Raw genomic sequence first — 22,689 nt, forward strand, 5'->3', positions numbered from 1 at the left:
TGGGGGGAAGAGAGAGGGAGAGAAAGACACCTGCAGACCTGCTTCACTGCCTGTGAAGCGACTTCCCTGCAGGTGGGGAGCCGGGGGCTCAAACCGGGATCCTTACACCTGCCCTTGAGCTTCACACCATGTGTGCTTAATCCACTACACCACCACCTGGCTCCCAGTCTTCAGGTTTCTTTCTCCCCCTTCCTGCTCAGTTTCTCCGGGAATGGTGAATTCAGAGTGCAGGCACTGAGCCCCTGCGATAACCCTGGTGGCAATTTGAAACAAACACCAACTTTTAATTTTTTTTTTTTTTTACCAGAGCACTTCTCAGCTCTGGTTTATGGTGGTGTGGGGGATTGAACCTGGGACTTTAGAGCCTCAGGTATGACAGTCTCTTTGCATAACCATTATGCTATCTACCTCCACCCTTGGAACCTATGGAACTCTAGTCTCAGGTTCCTCCAACTCTCTGATGCTCTTGTTCCTCCCACCTCACAGGCGAGGGTGTGAAAGAAGCTGTCAGAGGGCCATATCCATTTATGTTTTCTACTAGCTTGGCTTTTGGTAATGAATTCAGAAGTCTTCTCTCCTCAGTTACTTATAATCACAGATCATTGGTCCTGCTGAACAGCAGGTTTTTTGTTTTTTTTTTTTAAATCATAAAATTTGCCCTCTTAACCAACTTTCCCCCTTTCTTTTGTGGATACAGACAGACACTGAAAGGGAAGAAGATACAAGGGCTGACCACTAGTGAAGTTTCTCTACCCCCCCCCCCTTATAGCTTTAGTTTTACTCTGCCCTGTTATCAAGTTCAGGCCTTAGATTCAAACTAAATAGCTTCTGTGCCTTCCCTCCCTCCCTTTATTCTTTTTCTCACTTAATATTTCTCAAACAATAGATCCTATCGTCACTTTTCTTTCTTTTTTTTTTCTTAAAGATTTTATTTGTTTATTCATGACAAATGACAGGAGAGAGAGAAAGAAGCCAGACATCACTCTGGTACATGTGCTGTTGGGGATTGAACTCCAGACCTCATGCTTGAGAGTCCAAAGCCTTATCCACTGCGCCACCTCTGGGAACACTCAAGTAACTTTTCTACTGAAATTTATTGAAAAGATTCCAGAAGCTTCCCCCCACCAAAAAAAAAAAAAAGGGGGTGGTGGCATTGATGGTGTCAAGGCTTCCTGATCTGACTGCAGCCCACCTGCAGTTCACCCCCTCTCCTGAGGTTTTTCAGGAGTCCTGAAAGGTCAATGGTTAGATGGATATTGTTACTGTTGTTGTTATTGTTATTATTACCACTGGAGCACTGCACAGCTCTGGCTTATGGTGCTGCAAGGGATTGAACCTGGGACCTTTTGGTGCCTCTGGTATGCGAGTCTTTTGCACCTTATGCGCTCTCTCTCCCTAGTGAGATGGATTTTGAATGACAAAACAAAACAACAGGAGAACCCAGGAGAGCGCAGTTTCCTTGCAGGAGCTTTTCTGAGCTGATCTTTGGCGGCTATCTCCCTCTCTCTATTTATATTGCTTCTGTTGTTATTTCACAGGACGAAGTAGCCGAGATGTCCACAGGCCAGAAGCACTTTGAGCTAAAACACAGGGAAGAAGTCCTCATGTGTAAAGAATACGAGAAGTTGCGCCAGGAGCTTATCAAGAATCTTCTCCTCTCCAAGCAGAAGTTGAACCTCAAGTCGGCTGTCAGTAAAAAGTCATTCTCAGACCTTCAGGCCCTCGACCGCACCCAGCCTTGTGCAGGACCCCCCAAACCCTCGGGGCCCCCGGGGCGAAGGGACCCAGCGCGCTCGGCGGCCGCGCCCCTTCCGCAGCTGGCGCCCAAGGTCCTGGCGCCCCCGGCGGGCCGCCTGGAGGCGGCGTCCGCGCAGCAGCCCCGCACCTTTCGGGCCCGCGAGTTCTACCTGCGGAGCTCCGCCTTCCTGCGCTACCGGCTGCCGAAGACGCCGCCGGTCATCGCCTCCCAGGCCGGCACGTCCAGGCCGGTGGTGCTCAAGTCGCCGCTGCTGTCGCAGAGCAAGGCCTGGACGCTCCTCCACCTGCAGAGCCCGCGGCCGTCGCTGTGCAAAGCGGCTCCCGAGCCGGCCGGGGCAGCCAAGCCCGCGCCCCCCGCGCCCACGGAGGAGCGCAGGATCCGACTCATGAGCAGCAGCTCGGGGTCGCTCTACCTGGGCGAAGCGACCGGGGGCGTCGTGCGCAAGCGGGTGCGGATCCGCACGCACTTCATGCGGGAGGCCCCCCGAGACTCGGTGGAGTCGGCGCGGTCCGAGCGCGAGCACGTCCTGTCCTGCGAGCCCTGGGAGGCCGCCCCGCTGCTGCCGCTGCCCGAGCGCGTGGTGCCCAGGTCCATCGAGGAGATCGTCACCTCGCTGCAGTCCGAGGCGCAGCTGGCCTCCGACCAGGCGGTCACCGAGCTCATCCAGAGCGTGCTGGGCCCCAGCTACCAGCTGCGGATGGAAGTAGGTGCGGGCGCTGCGGGCGCTGTTTCTGCAGCGCCTGCACGGCGTGGGTGCGGTTTGTTTCTTTGTTTGTTTGTTTTTGGTTTTTGTTTTGTCTTCCGAGGGTTATTCATCATCGTTCAGCCTCAGTCCCTGTCTGAATCCTACAATTCTGGCAGTCACTTTGATTGACTGATTTGTAGACTTTTACTTCTTCTAGCGTTTGCCCTTCTTCCGTAGCCAGTCAACAGCAAAGCTGTCAGGAGCTGCTTGTTGCCGGCTTTGAAAGTGACTGGGATCCATGTGGGTTCAGTCGGCTAGGAAGGATCCTCAGTTTCCCCAATGAATGGGCACTCACGGGATGCACCACGAGAAGGTCGATCCAATGCAACGATCCATTGCATTGGATCGACTTTTACTTATTTTGCTTGATAGAATAGAGACGCGGGGGGAGTCGGGCGGGAGCGCAGGGGGTTACGTGCACGAGGCGCGAAGCACAAGGACCAGACGAAAGGCTCAGGGTTCGAGCCCCCGGCTCCCCACCTGCAGGGGAGTCGCTCACAGGCGGTGAAGCAGGTCTGCAGGTGTCTGTCTCTCTCTCCCCCTCTCTGTCTTCCCCTCCTCTCTCCATTTCTCTCTGTCCTATCCAACAACGACAACATCAGTAACAACAACAATAACTACAACAACAAAACAAGGGCAACAAAAGGGAATAATAATAATAAAAAAGAACAGAGACACTGAAAGGGAGGGGGAGGGAGGGAGAGAGAGAGTCAGAGAGACAGACACCTGCAGCCCTGCTTCACCACTCGTGAAGCTTTTCCTTTGCAGATGGGGACCGGGGCCTTGAACCTGGGTCCTTGTGCACTGTAATACATACACTGCCTGACCTATTTTTTTTTTTTTAATATATTTTTTTGGGCAGGGGTAGATAGCATAATGGTTATCCAAACAGACTGTCATGCCTGAGGCTTCAGAGTCCCAGGTTCAATCCCCTGCACCACCATAAACCAAAGCTGATCAGTGCTCTAGTAAAAAAAAAAAACATTAATATTTATTTATTTATTTATTCCCTTTTGTTGCCCTTGTTTTATTGTTGTAGTTATTATTGTTGTCATCATTGTTGGATAAGACAGAGAAAAATGGAGAGAGGAGAGGAAGACAGAGAAGGGGAGAGAAAGAGAGACACCTGCAGACCTGCTTCACCACTTGTGAAGCGACTCCCCTGCAGGTGGGGAGCCAGGGGCTCAAACCTGGATGAACCCAGATGTTTATGCCTGTCACTGCGCTTTGCACCACCTGCTCTTAACCCGCTGTGCTACCACCTGACTCCCTAAAAAATATTTTTATTTATTATTTGTTGGTCATTACGCCAGGTCTCCTGCATTGCTTGATTCTGTGGTCTATTTACATAGTCACTGTTTTGCCTGAGACCTGCCCTGTGTGCAGGGTATTGGTTTAATCCCATTGGTTAGAACCTTCACACCAGCTGCTATGGAAGCTTTCTATGTTCGGGCTCTTTTTTTGCTCCATCCCCTCTCCTAGCCATTTCCTTTCCCCATTTGCCACTTCCGTTTAAAGAGATATATATAAGGCAGTGTATCTGATCAATAAAGGAATTGCATTGTGTTCCTGCCCAGCCAAGAGTTCCCGGTTCCTCTCCCATGTCGCTGAGTAAGCGGCAGCCCAGGTTGGCTCCGGTGAGTTCTCTCCCCCATGACGCAACCCGAAAATTATTAAATAGAGACAAAGAAATTGAGAGGGAGCAGGGGAGATAGTGAGGGAAAGAGACAGAGAGGCACCTGGAGCCTTGCTTCACCACTGGTAAAGCTTTCCTCCTGCATGGGAGGACCAGGGGTTTGAACCTGTGTCCTTGTGCACTGTAATCAGGAGCACCACCTCCTGGCTTCCTGCAGCCATTTTTCTCTCTTTCCTCTAGATAGAATGGAGAGAGATAGAGATACGGAGAGATACCACAGCACTGCACCACTGCTTGTGAAACTTATGTCTGGTGCAGGTGTTTCTGTGTAGTTCGTCCCTTCCTTCCTTTTTTTTTTTTTTTTGCCACAGGATTATCACTGGGGCTCAGTGCTTGTTCTTGTTTGATTTCATTGTGTCCCAAGGCTGTTTTTTTCTTTCCTCTGGATGGGGGGGAAGGAGGTGGGGGGTGAGGGGGTGGGGGGGTCACCTTTTTCTCTGCCAAGGACCATGTGGATATTTGCGACATCATTCACCGGCCACACAAAATGATCACTTACTAATTTAAAAATTAGCATTTAGTGTTGTTATAAAAATGTCAAGGCTTGGGATGGCCAAATAGCTCACTTGGATAGTGTGTTTCTTTGCCGTGTGCACAACCCAGATTCCAACCTGGTCCCAAGTGCACTGAAGAAAGCTTCCAAGCTGTGGTCTTCTTCATTCTCTCTTCTCTATCTCTCTCAAACAAACAATCAAATACGCTTATGTGTTGAAATTTAAGTCTTGGCAGGGCTGGATCAAATGACAGATGGCCAGCATACTGGATGTTCCCCATCCCTGCTCTTTCTTGACAGAGGGTTGCCGGGCTAGCTTCGTGGGCGGGAGACAGACTACGAGGGGACTCATGGCTGAGCTGGGAAGCAGTGTCCCTTTATTCATGTGGAACGCAGGGCAATCTAAGCCATCTCTAATCACAATCTTGTCCTTATATATCCTGGGGCTGCCAGTGCAGATCAGCTTATAGGCTCTCTCCAGAGCCTGTTAGAGAGGGAAGTCCTGGTGAAGTGCTTCTGATGATTCTGGTGACAGAGCAGCTGTATATATACTTGCCAAGTAGGGTGGAAATAGGATGTGATGTAGAGAGGGTGGAACAAAAAGAGATTGGTGGAAATCAGGGTGTGACAAGGAGAGGGGGCGGAGCAAAAAGAGAGTATGAACCAGCGGGATTAAACCAGTGCCCTGGAGGCAGGGCGGTGCTTAGTTAACAGTGGTTTATGTAAATAGAATACAGTGTTAAGCAGGGGGGATTAAACCAGTGAAACAGAAGGGGTCTTAGAAGCAGACCAACAGAGGGTGAGAGAAAATGAGAGACACAGAGAAAAGAGACTCCATCCACAGCACTGCTCCACTGCGCCTGGAACTTCTCCCCTGCAGGCTCCCCCGTGCGGTGACTTGGGACTGGAGCCTGTGTGCCCACAGATGGTGGCATTGTGCTCTTGGGGTAGAGTTACTTGTTCCGGGAGAGTCACTAGTGTTTTAGGTAACACTGAAGTTAGACGAAGCACTAGGATATTACTGAAGTCTTTTGAATCTGAATTTTCTTTCCACTCAGGGAGTATATCCTTTTTTCAGAGTGGGAGAAAGTGAGAAGTTATTTAAAAAAAAAAAAAAAGGGAGTTGGGCGGTAGCACCGCAGGTTAAGCGCAGGTGATGTGAAGTGCAAGGACCGGCATGAGGATCCCAGTTTGAGACCCCAGCTCCCCACCTGCCAGGGTAGTTGCTTCATAAGCAGTGAAGCAGGTCTGCAGGTGTCTCTCTCTCTCTCTCCCCCTCTCTGTCTTCCCCTCCTCTCTCCATTCCTTTCTGTCCCATCCAACAACAATGACAACAATAATAACTATAACAATAAAACAATAAGGGCAACAAAAGGGAGAAAATAAATAAATATTTAACAAACAAACAAACAACAAACAAAAAAACCCACCAAAAAACTGGTTCATTGAACATTAGTTGTTAACCTGAGTAATGCATCACTTACAGCCTTTCCTCTTAAAATCTTTGTGATTATTTAATAGTGAAATGATACATGGAAAACTCAGTCATTTTCACTTAGAGTTTAGAATTATTGGTGTTAAGTTTATATCCTAGGGTTGCTGTATCACTGTTAAGAGTTTCAGTGAGTAGTGAAATATTTTTCAGTGAAAAAAAATACCCTTAACTAATTTATTTATTTATTTGTTTATTTGTTTATTTTTTACCAGACCACTACTGGAGTCTGGCTTATGGTGGTGTTGGGGATTAAACCTAGCACCTCTAGTGCCTCAGGAAGAGAAGACTGTTGCTACCCAGGGTGCTGTTTCCCTGGTCTAAAAAATCTATTCTTTTATAGTATTAAAAAAAAAAATGACTTCCTAGGCCTTTCTAATCATACGATCTATAAATGATTTGTGTGTGCCAACCGCTGTACATTTTTGTTCTAACAACAATCCTGCAAGAGCCTCATTTGAAGTAAGAGACTTCCTCGCTTTCCTGAAATGAAAGGCTTGGCTCCGAGTCTCACAACTAATGCATGGCAGAGCTGGAATTCTACCCCGGAATTCACACCCAGAGGACTGCACTGGAACCTTGCCAGGACTATGCATTTGTTGACTGTGATAAGCCCCTTGGCAGGGAACAAATCTAGATAGGGTCATAGTTTTAAAGATATTTTACTCATTATAAAACTGCTCTTGCAAGGATAGTCAATGAAGGAAAAACAAATAAACAAACAAAAGTAGTAAGAGGGTCTAGGACCAAGACAGAAAGAGAGGTAAAGAGGCAGAGGTAGAAAACAGTCTCTTGCGATTTTATTTTTATTTTGATAATGACAGTAAGAAGGAAGAAGATTCTGTTACTGTTCTTGGCTGCAGTGCCAAACCTCTTGTTAGTACACAGAATACTGCTGCCACAATATGTCTTTAAAATACTTTCAGCCCCAGAATACACTCTTGGCTGTGATCTAAGGAATGTGATCATAAAACCCATTAAGGAAACAAAACCCTACATGTAAGGACAGGAGTCCCCAGTATCATCTCTGACCTAGTGTTTGTTGGTAGAGTAGGACAAATGCTTTCAATTAAGACCCGCACCGCCCGATGGGGGTTGGCTAGAAAAAGGAATCAGAGATGCCCACTCCAGAGTCTTTATCAGAAAGAACAAGGCCTTAGGTGCCTGTCCCTGTATAAGGAGCCCTTTCACATAATCAGGGTACTTGACGTGGAGAGACCTGTATTAGAAATTGGCTCAGAGACTCTGCATAGCTGGGAAAAGTTACATTTTTAGAGCAAGAACCCATGAGGGGGAGTATATTTTTCTTCTTCTTTTTTTTAAAAAATTTTATTTATAAAAAGGAAACACTGACAAAACCATAGAATAAGAGGGGTAAGGGTGGGGGTAGATAGCATAATGGTTATGCAAAGAGACTCTCATGTCTGAGGCTCCAAAATCCCAGGTTCAACCCCCTACACCACCATAAGCCAGAGCTGTGCTCTGGTGTCTTTCTCTGTGTCTTTCTCTACATCTCTCTCAAAAATAAAAAAAGAAAATTGTACAACACCACACAATTCCCACCACTAGAAGTCCATATCCCATCCCTTCTCCTGATAGCTCTTCCCTATTCTTTAATCCCTCTGGGAGCATGGACCCAGGGTCATTATGGGGATGCAGAAGGTGGAAGGTCTGGCTTCTATAGTTGCTTCCCCAATGAACATGGGTGTTGGCAGGTTGATCCATACTCCCAGCCTGTCTCTCTCTTTCCCTAGTGGGGCAGGGCTTTGGGGAAGCGGGCCTCCAGGACACATTGGTGGAGTCATCTGCCCAGGGAAGTCCAGTTGGCCTCATGTTAGCATCTGGAACCTGGTGGCTGAAAAAAAAGTTAACGTATAAAACAGAACAAACTGTTGACTAATCATGAACCTAAAAGCTGGAATATTGCAGATGAAGATTTGGGGTCTCCGTTTGAAAGCTAGTAGGCCTATTTTAGTTATATTCCATAGGACCCATGACTATACTAGTTTTTTCCTTAGCTTGAGATATGATATACAGGTGGACCCAAGTTATTGTCTGGGGAGATGATGTCATGGCTGGAAAAAGGGCTGGAAAGCTGGATCAGGGAAAAGAGTAGCTCCTAAGTATGGGGAAGGGGTATAAATATTGTTGAGGGGGAGTATATTCTAAGATGTTGAAACAGAATATCTGAAGGGACAGTATCCGATGATGAATGAACACTGGAAGAATAACTTTTCTTCTTTCAGGTTCTGTTGTTTTCGCCGGGCTGGCTTCACGGGCGGGTAACAGACGACCCGGGACTCATGGCTGGGTTGTACGCAGTATCTCTTTATTCATGCAGGACGCAGCGCAATCTATACCAAGCTAAGCTAAATTAAAAACTACAAACAATCTTGTCCCTATAAATATACTAGCACAGTAGGGTGGGAACAGGATGCGATGCAGAGAGGGTGGAGAGAAAAGTGACTGGTGAAAATCAGGGTGTGACAAGGAGAGGGGGGCGGAGCAGGTGAGAATTCTACCACTGAACCACCAATGCCCTGGAGGGAGGGTGGTGCTTGTTAACAGAGGTTATGTAAATAGAATACAGTGTTATGTAAATAGAATACAGTGTTAAGCAGGGGGTATTAAACTATTAAACAGAAGGGGTTTTTAGAAGCATACCAACAAGTTTCCCCATTTCTCTTGTGCATCATTGCCTGGTGCTTCAGTTACCTGAACTGTTCTTAAGAGTCTTTTGAAAGATATATATATGTAAAAATATTTATTTATTTCCTTTTTTTTGCCCTTGTTTTTATTATTGTTGTAGTTATTGTTGTTGTTATTGATGTTGTCATTGTTGGATAGAACAGAGAGAAATGGAGAGAGGAGGGGAAGACAGAGGGGAGAGAAAGATAGACACCTGCAGACCTGCTTTACCGCTTGTGAAGCAACTCCCTTGCAGGTGGGGAGCCAGGGGCTCAAACTGGGATCCTTATGCCGGTCCTTGAGCTTTGTGCCATGTGCGCTTAACCCACTGCGCTACCGCCCAACTCCCGAAAGATCTTTGTTAAGTGGCCCCAGAGGTGGTATAGTGGATCTAATGTTGAACTCTCAGACATGAGGTCCTGAGTTCAGTCCCCTGCAGCACATGTACCAGAGTGACGTCTGCTGTTTTCTCTCTCTCTCTCTCTGCTCCTATCTTCTTCATGAGTAAATAAGTAGAATATTTTAAAAAAAGAAAAGATTATTTCTTGAATTAGAGACAAATCAAGAGGGAAAGGGGAGGTAGAGCTCTGAGAGAGACAGGGATACCTGTGGCACTGCTTCACTACTGTGTAGCTTTCCTCCGGCAGGTGTGGACTGAGGGATTGAACCTGAGTCCTTGCTCAACCGAGTGCACCTTCCTGAATTGTTTTATGTAGAAAAGGGACAGGAAACAGTCAGAAACCAGGGGGCACTTCCTCTGTTCTACAAACCAGTACCAAATGCTCTAGCCCCACCCTTATAAACCTTGCCTCTCCCTGACCTCCCAACTCCAGAAAGGGGAGTCTTGCATTACTTCGAATAAAAGTGGCCTCAGAAGTTTCATTATAGGGAGGAGGGAACTAGGGGAAGCCATTGGCATGACTATGGCTGGGTGGGTGGGTGAGAGAGAACAGTAAAATACCAGCTTAAAGGTGGTGTCTGAAGTTATGGTTTAAAAACATTCTCAAGATCATAACGAGGATGTTTGCTTTAAATATTCGGAGCTTATGTAAACAACGTTATTTCCAGAATACACAGGGCATATGATTCTTCATCTTAGCTATCTGAACCTCATGCCACACAGAGGGTAAGGCTGTCTTGGCAGGATGTGTTGACTTTATTTGCAGCGTGGGCAAGGTCAGATCCAGTAGTCATGGAGTTCCACAGTTTTAGAGGCCAAAGGTTCACAGAATACTTGTAGCTTAAACTTGACTGTCAATGCATGACTAACACCTAAACCAGAGCTTCTCAACCTTGGCTCTGTTGTCATCTGGGATTGCATACTTGTTCACTGTGGATGGGGTGGGTGTCTTTGTGAATTGCAGGATGTGTAGACATGTCACCAGTGTCTACTCAGTAGGTTTGAGAAACATGATCTTCCTGAAATATCTCTCTGGGTGTTGCCAAGTGAGCCCCTTGGAAAGAGGCAAAAAGAAAAAAAAATCAATCTACACTTCCAAAATGTGGAACCTCTGGACTAAACAATATGCACACTGCATGGTAGGAGGGATAGAAGTGCTGTTAAGCCCAACGTTTGTTTTACTGAGTTCAATGATATTATTCACAAAATTTTCTCTCTCCCCCACCCCCTCTTTCCAGAACACTGCTCAACTCTGGCTTATGGTGGATCAACAGCTATTAAATTTGGGATCTTTGGTGCTTTGTGCATGAAAGACTTTTTGCATAATGGTTATACTATCTCTCCAGCCACAAAATATATTCTAATTATGAAACAAGTTCAGAGAGTACCTTCTAGATAATGAAGAAGATAGCTCATCCTACTCCTGTCAAGTGTAGGATTTTTTTTCCTTTTGTCATACAGATTTTTTTATATTTATTTATCCCTTTTGTTGCCCTTGTTGTTTTATTGTTCTGGTTATTATTGTTGTCATTGTTGTTGGATAGGACAGACAGAAATGGAGAGGGGAGGGGGAAGACAGAGAGAGGGAGAGAAAGATAGACACCTGCAGACCTGTTTCACCGCTTGTGAAGCGACATCCCTGCAGGTGGGGAGCCAGGGCTTGAACCAGGATCTTTATGCGGGTCCTTGTGCTTAGCGCCACCTGCGCTTAACCCGCTGCGCTACAGCCTGACTCCCTTGTCATACAGATTTAAAGAAATATGGCCTAACATGATTTAGGTAATAAGGAATTTAGTTTCTTTTTTTTCTTTCTTTTTTTTATACCAGAGCACTGCTCAGCTCTGGTTTATGGTGGTGCAGGGGATTGAATCTGGGATTTTGGAGCCTCAGGCATGAGAGTCTGTTTGCATAACCGTTATGGTATCTAACCCCCCCCCCCCACCTAGGAATTTAGTTTCTAAGGCCCTTCCCTTCTTCCCTCCCTTCCTTCCTCCCTCCCTCCCTCCCTTCCTTCCTTCCTCCTTTCTTTCCTCTTCTTCTCTGCCTTCTTGTCTTTTTGCCTTTTTACCAGATAAGACGGAGAGAAATTGAGGGGGGATGTGTCAATGGAAATAGAGTGGGAGAGAGAAAGACACTTGCAGACCTGCTTCACTGCTTGTGAAACTTTTCCCTTGTAGGGCTGGAGGCTTGAACCTGGGTCCTTACTCATGTTAACAAGTGCACTCAACCAAGTGTGCCACTGAGCAGTTTCTCTAAAGTTTTTTTTTTTTTTTTTTTTTAAATAAACAATGTACAGGTCAGAAAAATGTGATGTTATAAAACTTATGTGTGGGCAGGGATAGATAGCATAATGGTTATGCAAACAGGCTGTCATGCCTGAGGATCCTAAGTCCCAGGTTCAATCCCCTGTACCACCATAAGCCAGAGCTGACCAGTGCTGTGGCTAAAAAAATAAATAAAACTTATGTGTAATTTCATTTCAGAGAGGATGAAATGTGCTTTTCTGTCTTTCTCCTCCCAAGTACAACAAAAGGCAAACTCTAGTGATATGTGTCCAATATGAGAACATTACAAAGATGGAGAGCAGACAGCTTGTGTATGAATTCAGGATCCATAGGTTGATGAGTTCTCTGGGTTTTATTTTTGCTGCATATCTCCCAGACTTGGAACTAAAGACCCCAGGAACCTAGGAATACAAGTGGGTGGGGACAGAAAAAGTGCCTGAAAAAGCTTTCTGTCTTTAGCCAAAGGATTAAGAAGAAGGTAGCAGACTGTGGTGTAATAGATGTAAATTTGTGGCTTCCTGCAAAGATCAGTGGTTTTGCTGTTTTCCTATAATTGAAAAAAAGAATCCATTTGTTTCTACCAGAATAGAGCTCATATTTGAATTAAACTTATTATACAAACATTCAAGATATTGATAACCTCAGTTTTTTTTAAATTGTTGTTAAGAGACAAGCCAAATTAAATTCTTGTTGATTTATACACATTTTGATGTGAGTGATAATGCTGAAAACAAAAGGTTATATTAAAAAAAAAAAAGAGGGAGCCCAGCAAACCAAGGTTTTTATACAGAAACGTCACTACTCTAGACAAGCACTGCAAACAAAACCTGTAGCCCCCTTCTCTGCCCATCTCCGCCCTCCCTCTCAGTTTCCCTGTGTCTAACCAAATAAATAACAGATAAACCACTCCCACCTGAGTGAGGAACTTATACTTCACTAGCGCATTTTATCATCACCCTGGTGAGTTACAATGCTTATGAAAAGTCAAGACTTCAATAGTGCCCTGCAGTAAAAAGACATTTTATGCTCCCCCACTCCCTGCCTCTCTGTGTCACTGGAGGTTGTGTGGAGATTGGTAATGAGATAGTCCTGTCTCTATCAGTCAAGATGGCATTGTTAGTAGACCTCCTATTCCAGCAATAACAGGGAGGCCCCCTGGCCTTGCTGTCAACAGAAACCAAGATGCTTTCCTCTAACTACCATTAGCACAGTAATGCCAGGGAATGCCACCTAAAACAGAAAGATTAAGATTCAGACTTTACTAGAATAATCTAGTACTGGAAATCTCTTATGTTTCAATAGGAGATCTCTTGTGCAAAAAACAAAAACAAACAAACAAAAAAACCCAGGAACATCTGGAGGATAGAGAGAGAGAGAGAGAGAGAGAGAGAGAATAGATTTGCCAAGCATTGAGGTGACAGAAATGACAAGTCACTTTACAAGTATTTGGATACAAACTTCAAAAATGCTTCCATGAACAATTATGAGCACATGTGAAACAAAAAAACTGTCTTTGCAGAGAGACATTCTTAGCAAAGCAACAGTAAATATAAAGGGAAACTAAGGAATATTTTAGGACTTAAGAATCCAGTCACTGAAATAAAAGACCAAGGGCAGGGGAGAGAACATAATAGTTATGCAAAAAGACTCTCATGCCTAAGGCACTGGGCTCCCAAGTTCAATCTCTAGAACTACTAGAAACCATTGCTGAACAGTGCTCTGGTAGATAGATAAATAAATAGGAGCAGGAAAGAGAAATAAATCAGAAGTTATTGGATGATTGCATAGCTGAATGGAGAGAACGGAAGAAAGACTTTGTGAACTTGAAGGTGAAACAATGCAATTTAATCAGTCAGAACAGCATGGAGATAAAGATTGATAAATAATGAATATTATTGATCTCAGGGACCTGTGAGACTGTAACAGAAGATCTAGCCTTCATGCTTTTGAAGTCTTGGAAGCTGAGTAACACCCACATCAAAGAAACCCTCATAACCCAAAACACATAAGCTATATTTCTAAATTTTTGTTTTCTTTAAAACATCTTGAGGGGGCTGGCGGTAGCGCAGAGGGTTAAGCACACATGGCGCAAAGCGCAAGGACCGGCGTAATGATCCCGGTTCGGTTCCAGTCCCTAGCTCCCCACCTGCAGGGGGGTCGCTTTGCAAGTGGTGAAACAGGTCTGCAGGTGTCTGTTTCCTTCTCTCTGTCTTCCCCTCCTTTCTCCATTTCTCTCTGTTCCTATCCAACAACAACAACAGCTATAACAACAATAGCAATAATAACCACAACAAAGGCAACAAAATGGGAAAAATAGCCTCCAGGAGCAGTGGATTTGTAGCGCTGGCACGGAGCCCCAGCGATAACTCTGGAGGCAAAAAAAAAAAAAAAGAAAGAAAAAGTTCTTCAGATACTCCTCATGGGAAAGCGAGAAATTGTGCCCATGTGCCAACAACCAGACTGTGAACCATTAGCTTTTCAATAAAATAACTAAAAAAATATATATATTGAAAGCGATGAGAGAGGATAGTTACCTGTTAAGGAAAACAGAGAATGGACTTAACCTGGTTAAGCACTCACATTATAGTGCACAAGAACCCAGGTTCAAGACCCTGGTTTCCCTGCAGAGAGAAAGCTTCACAATTGGTGAAACAGACAAATCTCTTTCCCTCTATATCTCCCCTACCCTTCTCAAGTTCTTCATCTCTATCCAATAATAAACATACGGAGAGAGAAAATGAACTTCTCATAAGAAACAAGAGGTGCAACATGGTTCAAGTGCTAAAATAAAGAACTATCTAATTCTATATTCAGTTAAGTTGCCCTTCCAGAATAAAAGGAAGATCAAGACTGATGAAGGGATATGAAATACACTTTTCAAATTTCATTTTAATCTAATCTAAGTTCAGTCCCCCCCCCCCCCCGTTCATTGATGGTATAAATGATAAAACCTACCAAGACCTGAGCAGAGAAAAGCAATCTATATTATTTGAATCATACCAGTACAGCCAGAAGGGGCTAGTTTGGGCAAATACATTCAAAATGATGGCTAGGAGGCCAGTGAAATAGCTTACCAAGTAAGGTCTTGGCATGCACACAACACAGGTTCAATCCCGGGCATTACATGGGGGCTGGGGATTCTATGACACTGGAAGAAATTTTGGTGCTGTGGTGTCTCTTCTCTCTGTTGGCACAAAATGGTGAAATAGTGCATGTACATTTATTACACATTTATTACACATTTTGCCTATACAGTTATTTTGTGTGCAGTACTTTATTGTCCTCACAGATACAACACCTTAAGGTAGTACAAATGGTATAACAAGACTATTTCCTTAATTTAATTTATGGGACGTTTTTTTCTCTACAAAGTTTAAAAAGTTTCAGACAACACTTGGATGGGTAGTCTTAATATATTTAATTTTTAAAATATGAGAAATAGATATTTAAAAAAAGTTTGCTTATTCTCTTTTGTTGCCCTTGTTTTATTGTTGTAGTTTTTATTGTTGTTATTGATGTTGTCGTTGTTGGATAGGACAGAGAGAAATGGAGAGAGGAGGGGAAGACAGAGAGGGGGAGAGAAGACACCTGCAGACCTGCTTCACCACCTGTGAAGTGACTCCCCTGCAGGTGGGGAGCCGGGGCTTGAACCAGGATCCTTAGGCCGGTCCTTGCGCTTTATACCACCAGCACTTAACCTGCTGTGCTACCGCACAACTCCCCCAAGATGAGAAATATTTATATTAGTCTGTGAAAGAAAAATTCCTATTACTTTAGCCAGCTTAACTGTAGAAGTAGTGATTTTGAACCAATTTAGAAGGTATTCCTTCAAAATGAATTTATTGGACAAGTATATTCTAGTTTATTTATTTACTCACTTTATTTTTTGCCACTAAGAGCTCAGAACCTGCATAAGAAATCCACTACTTCTAGCATCCATTTTTCTTTCTTTTTTTGACAAAGACAGAGAGAAATTGAGGAGAGAGGGATATAGAGAGGGATAGAGAGGGAAAGAACAGAGATACCTGTAGCACTGTTTCCCACCTCCCAGTGGAGGTCGAGAACTTGAACCCAGGTCCTTGTGCATTCTACTGGGGGCACCTCCATGCAGCCCCTGCATTTTGGTTTTTATTAGGATTTTTTCCAGACTGGAGTGCTAAGTTACTTAAAAATAAAATGCTAAATTCTTGTAGCATTCAGATGTTTTTTTTTTATTGTTTCTGATTCTTATTATTGCCTTTTAAAAGTTTTATTTCTTTTGTGTGTTTGCATAGCAACATCTTTAAATTTAAACCGTAAAGGACAAAGGCATTTGAAATTTGAAAGTAATCCATTTTCATATATACCAGAGTTTAAGTATATGAGATTAAATGAAATATTCACCAAACTATTGCTTCCTCTGTCTTTTTTAGGCATAATTATTTAGGAACAGTAGATAAGAGCCTTTCCCCCTCTGGAATACTTAACCATTCCATACCTCAATTTAAGTTTTATTTTCTAACGTACTCCTTTTTAATGTAGACTGATCTTTAGGGCTTAGAACTTTCTTTTCTTTTTTTGGTTTGCCTGTTTATTTTTCATTTTTAATAATAGTTTAATAATGATTAACAAGATTGTAAGATAAAAGGGGTACGATTCTACATGGTCCCCACCACCAGAGTTCCATGCCCCACCCCTTCACTCAAAGATTCCCTATTTTAAAAAATTTATTTATAAAATATAAAATAAAAAGTATCGACAAGACCATAGGGTAAGAGGGGTACACTTCCACACAATTCCTACCACCTGAGTTCTGTATCCCATCCCTTCCACTGGAAGCTTTCCTATTCTTTATCCCTCTGAGATGAGAGTATGGACCCAGGATCTTTATGGAGTGCAGAAGGTGGAGGGTTTGGCTTCTGTAATTACTTCTCCGCTGGACATGGGTGTTGGCAGGTTTATCCTTTTCCCCAGCCTCTCTCTCTTTCCCTAGTGAGACAGGGCTCTAGAGATGCGTGACTCCAGGACACAGTGGTGGGGTTCTCTGCCCAAGGAATTTGTTGGCGTCATGGTGGCATCTGCAGCTTTGAGTCTGAAAAAGCATTAAGACACAAAGCAGGGAGTCGGGCGGGAGTGCATCGAGTTAAGCTGCAGGTGGCGCAAAGCGCAAGGACCGGTGTCAGGATACCAGTTCAAGCCCCCAGCTCCCCACCTGCAGGGGAGTCGCTTCACAAGCGGTGAAGCAGGTCTGCAAGGTGTCTATCTTTCTCTTCCCCTCCTCTCTCCATTTCTCTCTGTCCTATCCAACAATGACGACAACAATAATAACTACAACAATAAAACAACAAGGGCAATGAAAGGGAATACATAGATATAGAAAGCTAAAAAAATATATATAAAGCAGAACATTTTTTTTTTCATAATTAGGAATCTAAAGGCAAGAATAGAGCAGATGAGATCTGGGGTCTCCATTTTGGAAAAAGCTAGGAAGTCTATTTTAGATCTATCCCAAGGGGCCATGACTTTACTAATATTTGCCTGAGCCTGACAGCTAACATGCAGGTGGACCAAAGCTATGGTCTGGGGATATGGTGTCAGAGTTGGAAATAGGACTATAGTAAGAGATGAGGTGGACATTAAATTGCATATTTAAAATCCAGCACTGATCTCCATTTTAACATTATAGAGTGTTAGTAAAATTTAAGGGTAGTTTTTGTGGTATCTTCCAGTCATGAATAGAAAATGTTTATACCATGTATACATTTTTTCAAATATTTATTTATTTAAATTTTAAAAAATATTTATTTGTTGGACAGAGACAGTCAGAAATTGAGAGGGAAGAGGGTGATAGAGAGGGAGAGAGAGACAGAGAGACACCTGCAGCCCTGCTTCACCACTTGTGAAGCTTCCTCCCTCTGCAGGTGGGGACCAGGGGCTCAAACCTGGGTCTTTGCGCACTGTAACGTGTACTCAGCCAGGTGCGCCACCACCTGCCCCCTCAACTATTTAACAAATATATTTTCTTTATTTTTAATGAAAGACAACGAAAGAGAGAGAGACTGAGACCAGAGCACTGCTCTGCTCTGGCTTCTGTTGGGGCTGGGGACTGAACCTGGGAGCTCAGAGCCTCAGGCATGAGAGTCATTTGCATAACATTATGCTGTATCAGGGGCCCTAATTGAAAAGCTTTTTTTGTTTTTACAATACAAAGTTAGTATCATGGAGTAGGGTAATATGGCTACCCTGACAACAGTTTGTGCTGATGATCTCAATTAGCTCAGTTAGGTCACACAAATGGCTTATTGTATGTGGGCGTTTGCTTATTTATTTATTTGCCATCAGGGTCATCACTGAGGTCTGGTGCTTGCATGGCTTCATTCAACTGCTCCCAGCGGCCTTTTTTTTTTTTTTCTTCCCTTCACCTACCCTCACCTCACTTTTCCTCCCTCCTCCTTTCCTCTCTCCCTCCCGCCTACCCTCCCTCTCTCCTTTTCTTTCTACCCCCGCTCTTCTTCCTTCCTCTCTCTCTCCCTTACTTCTCTACTAGAAAGGACTGAGATAAATTGAGAGGGGATGGAGGATTTAAGGGTGGAGGTAGACAGCATAATGGTTATGCAAAGAGACTCTCATGCCTGAGGCTCCGAAGTCCCAGATTCAATTTCCTGCACCACCATAAGCCAGAGCTGAGCAGTGGTCTGGTAAAACAACAAACAGGGGCCAGGCGGTGGTGCATCTGGTTAAGTGCACACACTACAGTGCACAAGGACCTGGGTTCAAGCCCCTGGTCCCTACCTGCAGGGGGAAGGCTTCATAAGTGGTGAAGCAGTGCTACGGGTGTCTCTGTTTCTCTCTCTTTCTTAATTTCTCTCTGTCTCTATCCAATAATAAATAAATAAAATGAAACAAACAAAACTGGAGCATTTAAGGGAAACATCTACAGACCTACTTTGCAAAATTTCACTCCTGCGGGTTTGGGAAGGGGCTGCACCCTAGGACCTGGAGCAATGCAGGTTGTGCATTCAACTCAGCGTTCCAACACCACCCCTCCCTTATTTACTTTTATTACCGAAAAAATAATGTTTTGTTGCAACTTAAGCTAGTCACTGTGTAGTTGTGAAGAGTCTGAATCTTGGCAACTGTATTCTTCCCAATGCTTGGTTTAAAGAATCATAGGCAAACATGTGGGTTTTAAGGATGGGAAAATAAACAGTTCTGACAGTAAAATTAAAATCTTGAGAACTAGCCAACCATGGGCATATTTAAACATCACTCACCCCAAATGAAAGCAATCTGGTAGAATGTGTGGAGTGTTAGGTAGCGAATATGTTTTTTTTTTTTTAATTTTCATCTGGGAGCGTTATTTTATTTTATTAATTTTTTTTGCAAGTGCATAGTTTTCTTAATCTACTACAAAGTGCTCTAAACCTTGGTCTTGGTGTAGTGGAGAGGATGGCTTGACAATATCAGCCTTATCTTTTTTTTTTTTCTTAATTTCTTTATTGGGGAACTAATGTTTTACATTCGACAGTATATACAATAGTTTGTACATGCATAGCATTCCCCAGTTTTCCATATAACAATACAACTCCCACTAGGTTCTCTGTCATCCTTCTTGGATCTGTACTCTCCCCACCCACAATATCAGCCTTATCTTTAAGAGATTTTACTAGGAGGTGCTGGCTGGTGCTTCAGTCAGTGGATCAGCACATCTCAAGTGCACAAGGACCCAGGTTCAAGCCCCTGGTCCCCACCTGCAGGAGGGGAGCTTCACAAGCCTTGAAGCAGTGCTGCAGGCCTCTTTATCTCTCTCTTCTTTCCCCCCACCTCCCTCTCAATGTCTTCTTGTCTCTAATGAAAATAAGTAAATAAAATATTTTAAAAGTTTTCCTGAGCATAAATTTTTAGTCTGTTACATCAGAATTAAACACAATACATTCTTATTTAGTAATCTTTTTTAAAAAATATTTTATTTATTTTATTCTTGAGAGAGATGCAGACAGAGACACAGAGAGAAACACCAGAGCCCTGCTCAGCTCTGGATTATGGTGGTGTGGGGGATTGAACCTGGGACTTTGGAGCCGCAGGCATGAGAGTCTGTTTGCATAACCATCTTGCTATCTCCCTGTAGTGAACATGGAACCCTAGTAACTATAGTAACCATAGTGCGCCTGCATAGTGTGATAAAGACAGAGACATATGCATACATAGGATAAGACGTCAACCCAAACCTGATTGGCTAATGCAGATGTAACTTTGAAACCAGAGGCAAGACAGTATAAGTAGAGGCTCAAAAGCAGCTGAATGAAGCACCTTCACCGTTACTGACCGGGATGCTGTCAGTGCTATTAAAGACTTAAGCACACGCGGCTAGGCTAAGCACTGCTTTCCCAGCTTCCAGAGACCCTCACTCGTCCGGTTGGAGACTACGTCGTGAGCCTTACCTGAGAAAAGCTACTAGTAAGGAGAGGTATCAGGCTGACTGTGTGTTGTGTGAATTGCGTGGCCCTTCTCTGGCATCTAAAATAAGTAAAGAATTGCTTAACCCCGACACACTCTCCGAGTGAGACCTTGCTCACGACACTTCCCCACTCATTTAGTAATCTTGTAATAAGATTTTACTTTTAACAGTAGTTTACTATATATATCTCAGAGTCATGGTAACACATTTCTTAAAAAAATTTTTTTTAATAATATTTATTTATTTAGTGCCCTGACCAGCAGGGCGGTGAACAGGGGCTAGGAACCTAAAAGACCTGGAATGACAGGGACAAGAGACACGAAAGAACGACAGCAAGACAAGTTTCTGATCAAGCTGCAAAATTTTATTGTGTTCACAGGCATTATAAGGCTTTGGGGAAGGAGAGGGAACGCTGGAGGGGGAGGAGGGGGAGCAAACTTCAAAGCGGAATGTTCCTTGCAACAAACAGTGGCCGAAACCATGTTTATTACCACAACTGTGTGTTGACTCACTTGATTACTGATAAATGGTTTACCTGAGGGGAAATGGCCTGCCCAGGGGGGAAATAAAACTTGTCTCGAGGGCTTCCATTTCAAAGCTTATCATCTATCAAGCAGAGAAATGGCTCCTGGCAATTTAGTGGATAGAGACAGCCAGAAATTGAGAGGGAAGGATGTGATAGTGAGGGAGACAGACAGAGAGACACCTGCAGCCCTGCTTCACCACTTGCAAAGCTTTCCCCCTGCAGGTGGGGACCAGAGGTTTGAACCTGGGTCCTTCTGCATTTTAACATGTGCATTCAACTGGGTGCACTGGACGAACAAGGGTCTCTGGAAGCTGGGAAAGCAGTTACTTAGCTTAGCCACGTGTGCTTTAAGTCTATAACAGTGCCTTCCTGGTGACAAATCTCTACAGTTTTTTTTTAAATGTTTATTTATTTCGTTTTGTTGCCCTTGTTATTTTATTTTTGTAGTTATTATTGTTGTTACTGATGTCGTCATTGTTGGATAGGACAGAGAGAAATGGGGGGGGGGAAGACAAGGCGAGAGAAAGACACCTGCAAGACCTGCTTCACCGCTTGTGAAGCGACTCCCTTCAGGTAGGAAGCTGGGGGCTCGAACCGGGATCCTTAAGCAGGTCCTTGCGCTTTGCGCCATGTGCGGTTAACCCGCTGTATTACCGCCTGACTCCCAGTATATATATATTTTTTAAATCTTCATTTTCCATTAAAATACTGTCTGGAACTGGATGCTAACCTAACTAGCTTTATGTTAAGTGCATATAAATAGAAATGAATCTGAGATCCAATAAGAGAAAGTGACTTCTGCACCCCATAATGACCCTGGGCCCATACTCCCAGAGGGTTAAAGAATAGGAAAGCTGGGAGTGGGGCGGTAGTGTATTCGGTTAAGTGCACATGGACCTTAAGTCCACATCGGGTTAAGTGCACGTGGTTAAGCGCAAGGAACTGCTTAAAGATCCGAGTTTGAGCCCCTGGCTCCCCTCCTACAGGGGAGTCGCTTCATAAGCAGTGAAGCAGGTCTGCAGGTGTCTGTCTCTCTCTCCCCCTCTCTGTCTTTCCCTCCTCTCTCCATTTCTCTTTGTCCTATCCAACAATGACGACATCAACAACAATAATAACTATAATAATAATAATAATAAAAACAAGGGCAACAAAAAGGAAATAAATATTTTTTTTAAATCTTAAAAAAATAATAGGAAAGCTATCAGGGGAGGGGATTGGATACTGAGTACTGGTAGTGGGAATTGTGTGGAATTGTACCCTTCTTATCCTATGGTCTTGTCAGTGTTTCCAGTTCATAATTAAAAATTAAAAAAAACTTTAATACTAAAAAAGAAAGTGATTTATTTATTATTATTATTATTTTGCCACCTGGGTTATTGCTGAGTTACTTCTGAGTGTCTTTTTCCTTTTTTTTCCTTCCTTCCTTCCTTCCTCCCTCCCTCCCTCCCTTTTTTTTTTTTTTTGCCACTAGAGTTATGGCAGGGGCTCAGTGTTTACACTACAAACCCACTGCTTCTAGCTCCTCTTTTTTTTTTTTCTTCTTTTCTTTTATTTTATAGGACAGAGAGATTACTGAGAGGGGAAGGGAGAAAGAAAGATCGATACCTATAGACCTGCTTTACTGAGCTGGGGGCTTGAACCCTGGTCCTCCCACATGGTAATTACTGTGTGCGTTCAGCACCTGTGTCACTGCCTGGCGGCCCCCACCCCATACTTGCAATCTTATTAGGTGGTAGGCTGGAGTCTTAGGGAGCATCCTCACCTTGAGAGAATGGAGTGTATTCGTAGTCCTACCAGGAATTTCTCCCACACCTGGCAGAAGTACCAACGCTTGAGAGATTATGGAAGTAGGATTGCCAGGATCACGTGACTAAGTGTTGATGGCATACTAGTCATTAGGCTTGACGAACCATCATCATAACTAACACTCCATTGTTTCTACTACCCCTTCTTCATTTTTTTTTAAAAAACTTATTATCTTTATTTATTGGGTAGTGACAGCCAGAAATTGAGAGGGAAAGGGGGAGATAGAGAGGAAGAGAGACAGAGAGACACCTGTAGCCCTGATTCACTACTTGCAAAGCTAGTGAATTTCCCCCTGCAGGTGGGGGCAGGGGGCTTGAACCTGGGTCCTTGCTCATTTTACCATGTGCTCTCAACCAGGTGTG

General features: G+C 43.9%; 1 protein-coding gene across 3 annotated transcripts in view; it reads left to right on the forward strand.

The window, feature by feature from the left end:
• TTC6 (tetratricopeptide repeat domain 6) overlaps positions 1–22,689 on the forward strand; it is a 201,418-nt gene that overhangs the window by 19,104 nt on the left and 159,625 nt on the right. For all 3 annotated transcript variants that reach the window (XM_060175452.1, XM_060175454.1, XM_060175453.1), the window contains exon 2: positions 1,539–2,462. In XM_060175452.1, the coding sequence (XP_060031435.1) occupies positions 1,539–2,462 (924 nt within the window). The remainder of the gene's footprint in view (positions 1–1,538; positions 2,463–22,689) is intronic.

This window comes from Erinaceus europaeus, chromosome 16 (assembly GCF_950295315.1).
Source record: "Erinaceus europaeus chromosome 16, mEriEur2.1, whole genome shotgun sequence".
Lineage (NCBI taxonomy): Eukaryota > Metazoa > Chordata > Mammalia > Eulipotyphla > Erinaceidae > Erinaceus > Erinaceus europaeus.